Source organism: Phaethon aethereus (genome assembly GCF_964289735.1).
Source record: "Phaethon aethereus genome assembly, chromosome: 8".
In the NCBI taxonomy this organism is placed as follows: Eukaryota; Metazoa; Chordata; class Aves; order Phaethontiformes; family Phaethontidae; genus Phaethon; species Phaethon aethereus.
The window spans coordinates 8300599-8314511 of NC_138584.1; the positions used below are offsets into that span (position 1 = coordinate 8300599).

At 40.9% G+C, this 13913-nt stretch overlaps 1 protein-coding gene across 1 annotated transcript in view; it reads left to right on the top strand.

Annotated features, from left to right (window-relative positions):
- Nucleotides 1–13913, top strand: part of MTA1 (metastasis associated 1) — an 86039-nt gene that overhangs the window by 34359 nt on the left and 37767 nt on the right. Inside the window, exons 6-10 of the mRNA XM_082003174.1 lie at nt 1407–1524; nt 3128–3230; nt 6647–6746; nt 8191–8379; nt 9476–9550. Of these exons, the coding sequence (XP_081859300.1) occupies nt 1407–1524; nt 3128–3230; nt 6647–6746; nt 8191–8379; nt 9476–9550 (585 nt within the window). The remainder of the gene's footprint in view (nt 1–1406; nt 1525–3127; nt 3231–6646; nt 6747–8190; nt 8380–9475; nt 9551–13913) is intronic.

Here is a 13913-nt window from a genome sequence, read left to right on the forward strand (position 1 = left end):
CGTCACCTCTTCATGAAGATGAACAGGGCTTGAAACTGGTGCTGGTTTTGTCCTATTTTTTGTTGCATGCTGTTGACACATACAAATATAGGGAAAGGGAAAGTGAGGTGAGCATGAAATGAGATGTATTTAAACAACAGGGCCTGCTATTGACACAGAAATATGTGGAAAGGGAAAATGAGCCAGAAAACTGAGATGTGAAAAATGGCACATCCTGTGTTTCTGTTCAGAAGCACTTCTCTTTCCTGGTGACAGTGTTGCTGTGGGTGGAGGTTACGAGAGGTCTGTTATTTCATATATCCTCCCAGAGCCTTCTTCCTGCCCCATATCCCATATTACACCTTGATGGAGCTTACCTGGTCTCCGATGTGTCACTCAATAGCTATAGCTAAGTACTTACCCATGCAGAAAAGTTTAACTACTTAGACTGTGCAGTTTTAAGTAGCTAAAATTTTGGTTCTTTTCTTTTCTCCACCTGGGCAGGACATTCTCATTCTCGTATGACTTCTTGCTTTAATTTTACACACTTAGGTGACAGAAGCCAAGCAGGTTTTTTAGCTTTTTTCTCATCTGCTTGAACAAAAGCAACAAATTGGTGTATTGCCACCTGCAGCTAATTATTGCTGCTGCCAAATCTGCTACCCCTCTCCCAATAACGAGCAGAAGGAAACATGGCTGTTTAAGCTTAGACAGTAGCAGACAAGAAGTTGGTCAGCAGCGCATCCCTGTGAGAAGGAAAGCCACCCACATCCTGGTCTATATTAGCAGGAGTGTAGCGAGCAGGTGGAGGAAGGGATTCATGCCCTCTGTCCATCAATTGCAAGACCATTTCTTGGAGTGCTGTGCCCAACTTTGGGCCTCCCAGCACAAGAGACACATTGATATACTGGAGCAAGTCCAGCAGAAGCCACAGAGGCGGTCTGGGGCTTTATGTCTCAGTGGGGTGATTCGTTGGTATAGCTGTAATGCTCTGAAGTTATGCTTTAGTTTGTAACAATATTTTTGTGCAGATAAATCACTGGCATCTAGTTACTGGTATTTTGATATATGGGAAAGTGCAATTTTGTGTTCTGAAATGGTTGATGTTACTAAGAATTATCTTCTGGCTCTTCTGAGCCCTGTCTCTGCAAGAGGAGCTGTGTTCATATCAACTGCAAAGGCTGTATATTCAGGTAATGGATGTTCTTGAGGAGGCCTCTTACCCTTATGATATAGAAGAAAGTGGCAGTGTTTAATATAGGGTTTTAAAACTGGTGGTCTCATGTATTGTTTGTTCACCCAATTTTAAAATCTCTATGTAGGTAGTAAAACCAAACTTAAAATGTAAAAGCTTGCTGGTATGTGTGCAAAGCTGAAAGTGAAGGCTAATAATACTGTTTACTTTTTTGCTTTTGTTTTATTTTTAGGATTTCTTCTTTTATTCGCTAGTATATGATCCTCAACAAAAGACTCTACTTGCTGATAAAGGAGAGATTCGAGTTGGAAACAGATACCAGGCAGATATAACAGACTTATTAAAAGAGGGTAATTTCCATGATTTATTGAAATTAATAGGCCATGTCGAATGTGGCTGCTTTTGTGTGTGGCCTGCATAGGTGTGGGAGATGGAGGTTTCCACTGTCAGGCCATGCATACAACGATGGCCTGGTTTGTGAGTGGCTAAAGCTGTTGCCCACTGAACATGATTAGTTATGTCTCAAACCAGTCTTCAAGTGGGCATTTGTCCAAATCGTAAAAGTTGTTGAAACAAATTGAATTAATTGGCTCTCTCAGAGCTTGCACTCTTTTTATTAAGAGATTTCAGAATTTCCATGGGAAGCACAAATTTCCATCGTGTCTGTAAAGCCTTTTGTGTTTTTAATCAAGCCTCACTTCCCTATAAGAGCCCCTCCCAGATTACTGCCAATTAAACGCTGTCTCCCCTCATCAATTTGCCCATTATTGCTGGGTGCCTTTTCCTCGGAGCCCTCTCCCCATCTGCAGCGTTGGCCGCCAGCCTAGACCTCTCACCTGCAGAACAGGCAGGAGGAAGGATTTGCTGGCCTGAACGTGATGTGAGACCTCAGCCTGCCTCCACTGTATCACGGAGCGGTAGGACCAGGAGGACCCTGGCCCAAGGAAAAAGGGGTGGTAGTAGTAACTGTTGCTGGTTACCAAATAATAACTAACTTCAGATTTATCTTTGCACTACTGTATAGATACAGAAGTGAATGGAAAAACTGAGAGAGATGGGGAATATTGGCATCTAATTGCTCCTTTCTGAGACCCTCGTAGTGGCATGGGGAAAGGTCTGTCTGTATGCTCCTCCTAAGAGAGCAGGGGTTGTGACGCATGTTGGGAGGACCTTCTCCAGACTGTACGGGCAGAGTTGTGAAAGCAATGAGGCACTCTGCTCTTTGCTTAGGAGCTTTGCTGATATTGTTAGCCTCATGTTAGAACAGACAAACGAGTTGTTCAGGACTCTTGTTTGGTTTGTCTATGAAACTGGTATGTATTCAGCAGCTGGGCAAGCCTCCTAAGCGAGGATGAACTAATTTGAAAAGCATTCTCTTCCCTCAGTGGGCCAACACGGGGCTTCAGAGAAGGATAATCTCCAGATGTTTTAAAGGGAGCAGAAAAGAAAAAAAGGCTTAGTAGCTCCTATATTTTTCCAAGGTGTTTTGGTTTGTGTAGAGTCAGGAAAATGGAAGCAAGAAAGTCCGATGCCATGATTTCCCCCTTAGAAAGCAGCTGACAGAAGTTGAACCAGCTACTTTTTGCCTGCTCGGAGCAGCTGGGATTGTGTCTGTTTTTCTGGAACTGCTGGAAGATAAGAGAGAAAGAGAAGCTGGGGAGAGGGACTGAAGAGAGATTATCTAGCTGGGAGAAGGATGTGCTCTGTTTCTCATTACATGTGTCCTTTAAAGGCACTTCAAAATCTGATTGCCTGATTCAGATGAGCTGTGTTGCTGTGTCTGTCAAGCTGAAACTGTCACAGCCAAATGGGTGAATGGAATTTTCACAGTGTCCTGTTAGCATAACTGAGATGGGTTAGCAGTTACATTATTGTGCGATCAGAAAAATCTGGGAAGTACTTTTATTTTAAAGCAGCCATACCAAGCATTTCTAATTTGTTTTTTTCAATCAGGTGAGGATGATGGAAGAGACCAGTCAAAACTTGAAACAAAAGTTTGGGAAGCCTTTAACCCGCTAGTAGACAAGCAGATAGACCAGTTCCTTGTGGTAGCACGGTAAGAGCATTTTACCTCTCCTTTTAATAAGTAAATGTTAGTAACTCTTCCAAGCACTTTTTATGCTCTTTTTTTCTTTGCTAGTGTTAATGCTGGTTTTGGTTGCTTGATTCACTTGCTCCATTTTGAAATGATGGACATTTTACATGCCTTCCTGGGAAATGCATGACTTTAGGAACAGCTACTCGGATTTACAACTTAGTTAATCACTTTCATGAAAGAAAAGTAAATGGCGTGTTAAAAACTCTCCTGTAATTGGTGAGGTTTTTCAAATACTTTGGCCAGCATGCAGAAGGCTTAGTGAATGAACTAAGTTCTTGACAGTTCATTATTCTGTCCATTTTCTCCCTTTTTCAAATACAGTGACATTTTAACATCCATTAATACTTTTCTAAGAAGTTTGGTAAGGTGTTTTTGATGGAGTGTGGATGCTTTCTAATGCCTAGATTACAATAGGTAGGCACAGTAAAGTAAAACTCTGCAAATCTGTACAGGTGGTGAAATGTGTGCTTTTATTTAAGCCCAAAGCAATATTTGTTGATCAACTTTTGCTTTTTAAAATGCTCTTGAACTTTGTCATTGATACCCATTTATATGAACAGAAGCCTATACTAAATTTTAGGCTGTGATGGCAACTGGTGACTGAATAATTAAAAAAAAAAAAAAAAGGTAATACTCTCCAAATTCTGTGTCTCGGGTAAGTTTGTAGGACTGTGGGAGGAAAGTGGTATGAGTGGATGGATAGTTGGACCTCTTGATGTTTTTAGTCAGTGGAGCAAAATATCATTGGATATGGTTAGGAATTGGGTGTGTAAAGTTACAAGCTGATAGTAATATCTGGTTTGCTAGTCTTGAAAGTTCTGCTTATTGGTCATGGTATCTGATAGACATGGACTGCCTCCTTCAGCCATGGGCTTTAGCCCTGGAAAACTGAGTTACGCCGATGTTTCAGATACTCTGTTGAAATGGGCCCTGGTTCTGTCAGCCTTTTTGTTCTTGGGTTTTTCCCTCTTGAGTTATCATGCTTTGTATTTCCTCCTGCACGTTACTGAGTGTGGCATTGCTGTGCCCGTTGTGGGGTAAATTCATGGGATGCTCCCCAGAGAGGCAACGCTAGAGCTTGTGTGTAAGAATCTGCCTGGACAGGGCCCTCCAGTTCTGAATTGAAGCTCTTGGATGATGCAATGAGAGTGCATTTGTCAAACATCATTCAACATGCTGAATGATTCAAGTCCAGGGAAATAACTGGTGAAAAAGTTGAGGAAAATGAGGGAGATGGTGAAGCGTGATGTTTCAGGTACCCAAGGTAAGAAGTGTGTATACTCAGAAGTACACCCAAATCTGTTTTTCTATGTACTTTGAAGAATAAACTTGCTATTATGAACTTTGGCAAAAATCTTTAAAGATGGCTAATCTGAATTGCAGCACTTAAAAATCTTTGTATGGCTTCTTAGGCCTTGTGTGCGAGTCCAGTAACAGGAAGCCAAGAGTGAAACTAGGTTGGTTAAAAATGTTAACCACAGTCTAGAGTGAAGAAAATATCATAGTTCAGAATCCATTTTTGCCTTTGGTTAAACATGTGCTTTTTGCTGTACATACTTTTTTAAGGTTCATAAAGCTCATAGTGTTCTGGCTACACTAAAGAATCACCATAAAATTCAGGCTCTTGGAAGTTTCACTGTGCTACTTGCACGATATATTGCTGTTTCTCTTGACCTGTGCCAACAGTAAAGTCAAACTGGCTTAACTAAGTGATTTATGTGCAAGATTAATTCTACTTCATCAGATGGACATAGGGAAGTGGATGAAAGTGGGGAGAGGATAATCTCCACCAGCGATGCGGAACACACAGATGAAGTAGTGATGGGGAGAGCTGGGATATCTCCAGCAAAGGGTATTCCTGCTTCTTCAGGGACCCTTCTTGACAAGGCTGTGATTTCATAGTTGCTTCTAATGAAGTGAAGTACAGGACACAACCGAAAAGCTAGGAACTTTTTCCGGGTTAACCTTCATCAGGATTGATTCAAATTGTCACTCAGCCACACAGTTTTCCGGTGTTGGTGTCAGTAAGACCCAGCAGGAAGCCAGGGGGTAGAAGTGCCCCGGCAGACGGGGGTTTTCACATGGGTTGGTGGTTTAGAGTGACCGTAGAGCTGTTTTGTGATGGGGGTTTCCACCTTGTGTAGGCTTTTGGTGGCGAAGCTGTTTTTAGGTGGCGAAGCTGTTTTTAGTAGCTCTTTCTGGCTCTTCACTGCTGCCCACTGGCTTTGCTGATGACAGCGGCTTGAAGGTGCATGCTGTAACGAGAATCACTGAAAAGATCAGTATAAAAATTGCTTCTGTCCGGAATCAGCAAAGTGATCCAGTTTATAATTAGATAACACACACACACAAAGAAGCAGTTCATCTAAAGCTGTGGATGGGGGAGTTGTGAAGGGATGGGGATGGAGAGGACGGAAGTGTGAATTGCTACAGGAACTTGGGTGGAGGAGGCTGTTTTGGATTTTGGCCAAAATTAGAAATTTGATGACAACTGCTTAAGCATTTACCTTTCCTACTCCTGCACTGCTTGGCACTAGTTTGTTCCTCTGTGCGTTCAGCTAGGTTGGGGAAGTGATCTGAGTGGAGGGGAAAAAAACCCCACCCACCGTTTTTTTGTTGTAGTAGTTGCTCAGAGGAGTTCGGCTCCAGTTCACTGTGCAGAAGTGCAAGTGTTTCACCCATGCGGTGTAGCAAGCAGTGAGAGGAGTGGGAATTGCTGCAACCGATGTTTCTGTTAAAGGTTTATCCGACTAATTTCTTTAGGAATAAAATGAAGAGCATGGGCACTGTGGCCTCGGATGGAGGAATGGCTGTCATTGGGAAGTATTTGAGAATTGCTGTATTCTTATGCAGGCAATATAATATATATGTATTACACAATATTGAGTTGTAAAATGAAGATTGGTTTTAATTTTACTGAAACTTTTAGGAAAATACTTGTGTTACTGCTTTTTTTTCTCTCTGGTCTTGGCATCTGTCTCTACCTTTGGACAATGCAGCACAGCTCATGCCAGTGTGGGAGAGACTTTTGCCATTCATAAAGCTTGCCTGTGCTCAGTTTCTGTTAAAGCTTAAGTCTGTGAGAGATAAGGGATAACAGAGTAGTTCAAAACTCCCCGTTTGTGATCCGTGAGTCTTTCACTGTTTTCCCCTCCTACGCCTAAGCCTCTTTGGTGATATGAACTAAGTAGAGTAAAGTGTTCATAATAACAAACCACATCTGAAGAGAACAGTCTCTGGCTCAGAACTAGCGCCAAACCATGTAATCTTGTTACTGAGAAATGGAGTCTACTGATCTCAAAAAGTGTTGGTTGGGTGTTTATATTTATGCTTGTTTTGCAGGTGAAGTTAATGCTCTGTTTAATCTCTCTCAGGTCTGTTGGTACGTTTGCCCGAGCACTAGATTGCAGTAGTTCTGTCAGACAGCCAAGTTTGCACATGAGTGCTGCAGCAGCCTCTAGGGACATCACGCTGGTAAGATTTTTTTTTTTTTTTTTTTAAGAGGACTTTAAGTTTTTGAGAGATGCAAAATACTCACCTCGGCAATAACAGTTGACAAAGAGAGAAGGGCAGATGGATTGTAATTGTGGCCTGCTGTGAAGCAGATCCTGTCTTTGTAAAGGATCCCTTTATTTACATATGAAGTAACTTTTTCTGGCCTTGTGCCTCCTATGATCCATCATGGATAATTCTGTGAGAGAATTTTTTGTTTTGTTTTGCTTTACAGCCCATCTCTTGCATGGGCTTAGTAACTGTCTTGAGAAGAATGCAAATGATTATCTGCCTGTCTGCAACGTTGGAATACCAGAATGCCACTCCTCATCACTTCCCCAACACCAGAATGTCACTGGCATCCTTGGGCAAGATTGTCTAGGGGGAAAAGCTTGTGGTCAGATAAGAAGTTTCAGTTGATCCAGTTCTTCCTTTTGACAAGCTCCATTTTAGAGTACCTGAAGAGTGGTGACATTGTTAATATTTTATAACCATAAATGATTCTGAATAGACAGAGGAAAGGGAATACTTGAACTTCTAGGCTAGAGAAAGTTTAATGAAAATTTTAATAAAATTTATGAAGTCTCCAGAGAACTGTTAGCAAAGCCTCACCTCATAACTGGAATAATGTGAAATCATATATAAAACAAATTCTAGGCTATAAAACTGTAGATTAATTATGCACGTGCACAAAACTGGTATGATGAAAGGCAAATAACATCATGATTAAAACTACAGAAATCAGGAAATAAAGCCAAACTTTCATTTACTAATACCAATCCCTCCCTCGCAACATGTTCTCAGCCCTTGTAAATCACAAATTGCAGACAGTTGTAGCTCAGCTTTTTGAGGAGTAATTGCTCCAGGGAGTAATTCTTTTTTCCTACTCAGCTATGATGTGTGACTTGACTTGAATCTTTTGGAATTTCTGGCCTTAGAGGGGACTGTATGTGTGTATGGCTACTCTTAAATTTCTTATATGCAGTTTTTGTGGATTATTTGACAAAGAAAGTACATGGCTAAGTTTATTAGAAAATTTGACCGTGGATCTCTATCTTCATGCCCTGTCTGTGGATGGTGCCTAACAGGGCTGCTCAGTCCTGGGGTGAGTGGGTCTCCATCCTGTGCGTTTTCTTAACAGTAGTGCTACGGTGGTGGTGCTGGTGAGTAACTAAGTGGAAATTATTGATATGCAGGGGCTTGTGTTCCAGAAATTCCACTATTGTTAGTGAATGTTAGACTAGTACGCTGGCAATTACAGTGAGTCTGAGGTTGGAACAAGTTTTTACTGACTCTGTGTTAGGTATAGAATACTGCGCCCTCAAATCTTGGTGCAGAATTTTTGTTATTGCTGTTTTACTGTTAAGCATTTTTTCCCTTTAGGTGCTTATCCTTACATTTATCTTTCTCTTTTACAACCATGTAGTTCCATGCTATGGACACTTTGCACAAAAATGTCTATGACATTTCCAAGGCAATCTCTGCGCTTGTGCCACAAGGTGGGCCAGTCCTGTGCAGGGATGAGATGGAGGAGTGGTCTGCTTCAGAGGCAAACCTTTTTGAGGAAGCACTAGAAAAATATGGAAAAGATTTCACTGACATTCAGCAAGATTTTGTAAGTATATAAAATGAGGGCCCACATGGTTATCAGTTCTGATCAGTGACAGAGCTGGTTTACAGCTTGTCTAAACTGTGTTGTTTTCCTTTGTTAGAGAAGAGGGCTTTGAACTGGAGCATGTGTCTTGCTGTAAATTGGGGAAAGTCAGACCTCATACTGATGACAGCCTGTTGTACAGTCAGAATTTTAAATTACAGATGATAGCTTTTCCTTTAGAGACGTTAATTTAAAATCATCCGCTCCACTACAGCTGAGGGAGGATTCAGGAGAGTGTTGTGACAGCCTAGCTGCTGTAGATTAATTTGTGTTTGAAGGAGAATAAGTACTGGGCCTTCTGAAACATGAAAATTTAGTCACTTTTATAATGCGATTTCAGAAAGGGCCTTTTGAAAGTTTTAGAAAGGAATCTTGGGCATCCAAGGGAGGTGTCCTGTAGTTTGGCCAAAGCTCCACCCTAGGTGCTCAGCCTGCAGATTGAATGGAGCAGTGTAAAGAGAGCGAAGTTTCATTGTATTGCTGTTCGAGTCCTCTGGAACAAAACAAGTAGTTTCAGTGTTGCTTGTCCCGTGCTCTAATCTGCTAGACAGAGGGATTTGGAAACAGCACAACACTCTCTGTGGTCCTGCTGAAATCCTCGTGCTTCTCACACAGAGAACAGAGCTGGCAGGGCACAATTCTGTTAGTAGTTATTATGTTTTCTTTTAAATGGGCCAGCTCCATAGAAGCCGGGCAAATCAGAACCGTGATACTGCAGTTGTGGCTTTTGCTTGAGTCAGTGCTGCTCAAGCAGAGACAGTCTGAGCTAGTGGGCTCCCTTCCACATTGTGCCTCTCTTGAATGGTTTACTGTGGAGCCAACGCAGCATGAAGATTTACCTGTAACCTGTGCTACTTCTACACTGAGAGCACTATTTTTTGAAAGGGCATTTAATTTAACCTGGGTCCCATGTGCATCTAATGCCCTTAGGAGATTCAGACGCTGCCTTTTTGTTGGGTTACTAGTTGCAAGACTCTGCTATAAACTGTCTAAGGAATCCTGTGAAACTGTGTGCCAGTGCCCTGCAATGACTGCTGCTTTTCCTTTATGTCCTTAGCTCCCATGGAAGTCCTTAACGAGCATAATAGAATATTACTATATGTGGAAAACTACAGACAGATACGTTCAGCAGGTAAGAGAGTCAGAATCACCTCTTTCATTCTAACAGAAGATGTTTTTCTTGCCTTTGAAACCAAGCGTTGTTGCTTTATTCTCCCTGTTGGGGTTCAGCTTTTCCAAGAGGTGGATTCTATAATGATCTGAACCACCGAACAATCTCTTCTCACTAAACTCATCAGCCATTCTGTAGGTACAAACACGTAGCGTTGGCATTTGTGCTTTCTTTTCATGTTTGCTGCTACTTGATTTGTTTGGAGCTTTCAAATGTCTGTTTTGGAGTTCAGTAGTTTGAGGAAGGGAGTACAGTTAACTTCTGCTTGTAGAGTTCAAGGTCAACTTTAACTTCAGTATTACCTTTTTATGGGGGTTGGGCAGTTGCTGTACAACAGGCACCCATGCTAATTCTCCGCCCCTGCCTGCCCATGACTTTGCAGATGCACAGAGGCTCCCCCATGTAAGCACTGCGAGTAAAGGGTTTGTCTGGGAAGTGTTGATGGCTTGAATTCCCAGACTCATTAGACTTGAATCAACTTCGACTATTACAATAATTTTTATCTCTATTTGTTTAAATATGAAGGCTGCTTGGTCCCTTAAATAAAGCAAGCACAACGCAAGCAGCATGCAAAATGTTGCAGAGTATCAATTGCTGAAAACTACTTATAATACTTAATGGGAAAATTAATTAAAAGAAGGGAGAAATATATAATAGATTTTTATTATAATTATCGGTACTATCTTTAGGCATCTATTTGAAGTATTAGAAAAAGTGGAGTTATAAAAATGTCCTGCCTTAACTTGCTTCATTGGAAATTCAGCCTGGAATAAAGACTAGATGCCTGAGGCATTGACCAATACTTGGAATGTGCTATATTTGGGCACCTTGGTCTGTAATGTGATTTTTACCATTTTCTTTCTGATTGGAACACTGTTTAAATTAGAGGGATCCTTAGGACAAGTAAGAACTCTTTTTTGCATCAATTCTGCATTACTTTTTTAAAAAAAATATTAACTTCACCCTCATTCCAGTATTTCCCCAAATTCATTCTTTGATTTAAACTTTTCTGTCCGGTAAGGAAATGGGTATTAGGGAAGTGGGATGGTGATGGAAGCTGGCATGGTGGGGAGAAAAGGTGCTGGAGAAATGAGGTCATGATCTTTCCTTCTCCGTTGAGCTGTGTGTATTGTTGATACAGTGAATGCTGCTATATACTGTCTGACTACAGCTGTTTAGGAGATGATAGTCGAGTGTACTCAGCCTATATTTGCACTGAGAGGAAATTGTACTACGCTCAGTATTTGCACTGAGAGGAATCCATTTATCTTCTTCCCTGCATCTTTTATCTCACCTCAGTTCTTTTAGTGATAAAAGTCCATCTAGCAATATTGTAGGTATCAGAAAAAGTGAGGAAAGTTATTTTATCAGTCAGTGAAAACTAGATTCTTAGACTGTTGCATGAAAATGTCATCTCTGTGCAGTCAGAACAGCAAACAATAGTAAGAATTCTTGGGAAAGATTAAACCAAAAAGCATCTCTATACTGCTCAAAGGCCACGATACATTGGCAATGGTGAAGTTCTGTTTCTGCCCATCTTGAGGTAGTAACAACGGTGGTGGTGGGAATAAAGAATAGGTTTCTTTGGTGGTCACTCTTGCATACCCCAGGAGACAGATTGTGGAATACTGTCCCAGCTGTTGGCTTCCAGGCCTATGTGCTGGGAAGGCAAAGCAAGGGGAGAAACTGTGCCCTGATTAGGAAATGGTTAAATTCTTTTGCCTTTTCCACTTCTTAGATCTTTCTTACTTCATAGACAAAGTTGCATAGGGGATAGTTGCGTGAAAGACTTCGATTATTTGTTCTTGCAGCAATTAAAAAACTCAGCAAACCTACAGTTTCTCATACTGTTTTGCTGTATTCCTATGCAGTGGGTTTTCTATCACGGTTATACTGAACCGTACATGTGCTGCCCAGCAGTGTACCACGGAGTGCGATTTGGGGAAAACTTCCAGTTAGGGGCTCTGCACTTAGGAAACAGTATGAGTATAAGCCGAACAGGTAGAAATTGCAGGACAGAGATATCACATCAATTAAATCTGAACCGAGCTGAAGACCTCATCTCAAATTCCAAGCTTGTACCAAGCAATTAATACTATTAAACATTTATAAAACGCCTGGAAGAGCTATCTGTATAGAACCACAAAGAAAGCATAGGACGTTGTAGTTGAAATAATGGTGTATTACATTTATATTTTACTTGATGTGTGCAAAGTCTGTGGCAAAGCACATCCCTCACCACTTTTTCCATCTCTTTCCTCATAGTGTTTTGTCTGTGTAGATTCTTTCCTTAGTCTAATACAGCAAAATGGTTCTGGGGCTAATAGCATTTTTGTACATAAGATATTGAAAATGTGCTAAGTAAGGATATGAAAGTGTGTATCCGGAGTTGTTTCACTTTCACTTGCCCTCCTTTTAAGAGGACAATTAAATTATATTCCAAGGCTGTATGCTATTGTCTTTAAAAATATTAATAACTTGCTCATTCTTGTAGAGTCTTCGGCTGAATGAACGTAAAAACGACTATTTAAACTGTCCATTTTTGTGAGTTACACAACGTAGTAATGAAGTTTTCTGCCATCAGCCAGTTGCCTGCTTTGATGAAAAACAGTTAGTTGGGAACTGTTTACATCCTTCTGTATTTCCTTTGAGATTTTCTTGAAGCGACAAAACACTGTCATAATCCTGAAGCAGAACCCATCTGCTTCTTGCCATTGAGGAAGCTAAATTTTGAGTTGACTTCAACAGAAGATCCTTTCTCAGAACTGAACAATAAGGTTTACTTATGCTTGGTATACCTAAGATCAAAAGACTTAATACAGCACTTCCTTGTCTTGTGAGTAGGACACTGATTGAAATACATGCAAATTGACTTGTTTTGGAGCATGCACTTGGATCTCTTATCCAGTAATTTTTATTTGGCTTCAGCTGTACTATGCTTTTGGAGGTTACCAGTGTAATTAGGAGTTCAGTCATCTCAAGAGAAGGACTTAACCCTTCCAGAACAGAACTGCTATAAGGAGTAATTCTACTGCAATGTCAACTCAGAATTTGTGGTCTGATGTAGGCTCCTGAACGTCTGTCAAAGTGATCCCAAGAGTTGTCCTGTCAAAAACACCCTTTCAGAGTTACCCTGAAGCAAATGAGGGAGATGCATTCCCAATTCATTATCCCATGACTCGTTTGAATGCATCCTTTTCCTGAGACAGATTTCCGGTGTCAACCTGCAAGACCATATATTTCTGATTCAGAAAGGTTTGCAATGGCATCCACTGAGTAATTGCTGTTCAGTCGCTTCCCCCAGTGATTTGAAAACTCTTTAAGAGTTGATGTCATGTTTGGGTATGCCTACACTTTCATTCAAAGTAAAGGCTGAGGTCTTAGGTAATTGTGAATTCCAAGGTGATTTTTTTTTCTAAAAAGTTCTTTAAATGCTTCTACGGTTTTACATATCTTGAGGGGAGGTTCTAAAAACTTCAAACACAGTGCTTTCCAACTGTTGAGATGCAGTTGAGAAGAGCTCGGGACATGACAGTGGCAGATGACTGTTTGAATTAGTCATGTACTTTCTGAGAGTTGAAGGCTTTAATTTACTTTTTGCATTTTTACTTTACTTGAGGAGCATGTAACTTCAAGAGGAAGATCAAATATTATGAATTTCTACTGTTCTATTTCTTATGTGGAAGTGCCATTAGAAAAGTGTAGGAGGAATACACAGAGAATCGGTTCTATGGTATGCATAGTGTTGAGAAGATGTTGGAGAAAGTGGAAGTGCCATTATATTTGACTACATGAGGTGGGCAGCTTAAAGTAGCGACCTCTGGGTAAACATCTTTATTAAGGGAAGCAAACTTTCTTTGTACCTAGCCAAGAGCTGTGAGTGACATCTTAATGTACTAGCCTTCATAAAGTGCTGTGTACTAGCAAAGTAGAAATAACATCAAAGAAATGTTTTTCTGCATGCATAGGACGTTTTATCCCCAAACACCTCCTGTTTAGCCTACAGTAACATGGAACTATGGCAGTTTTGGCAAGCAAGTGACAGAGACCGTAGGTACCACACATTGGTGCTGAGACATGTTGCTGGAGCACAAGCAGCTGGAAACATTTCCAAATGCATCATGGACTAATTACCTTTTGTGTCGCACCTCCCCCATCTTCCAGCAGCACTTGTATGTTCAGAGTTTTGAAAAAGAACAGACAGCATTGAAGTTCTTCTCTAAATCCAGAAAATACTATTTATCTTCCTTATCAACTAATAAAGGCTTAATATTTGGGGGTGTTTGAGGTGTCCCCGTGCTGTCTACCAACCCAGCTCTTGCAT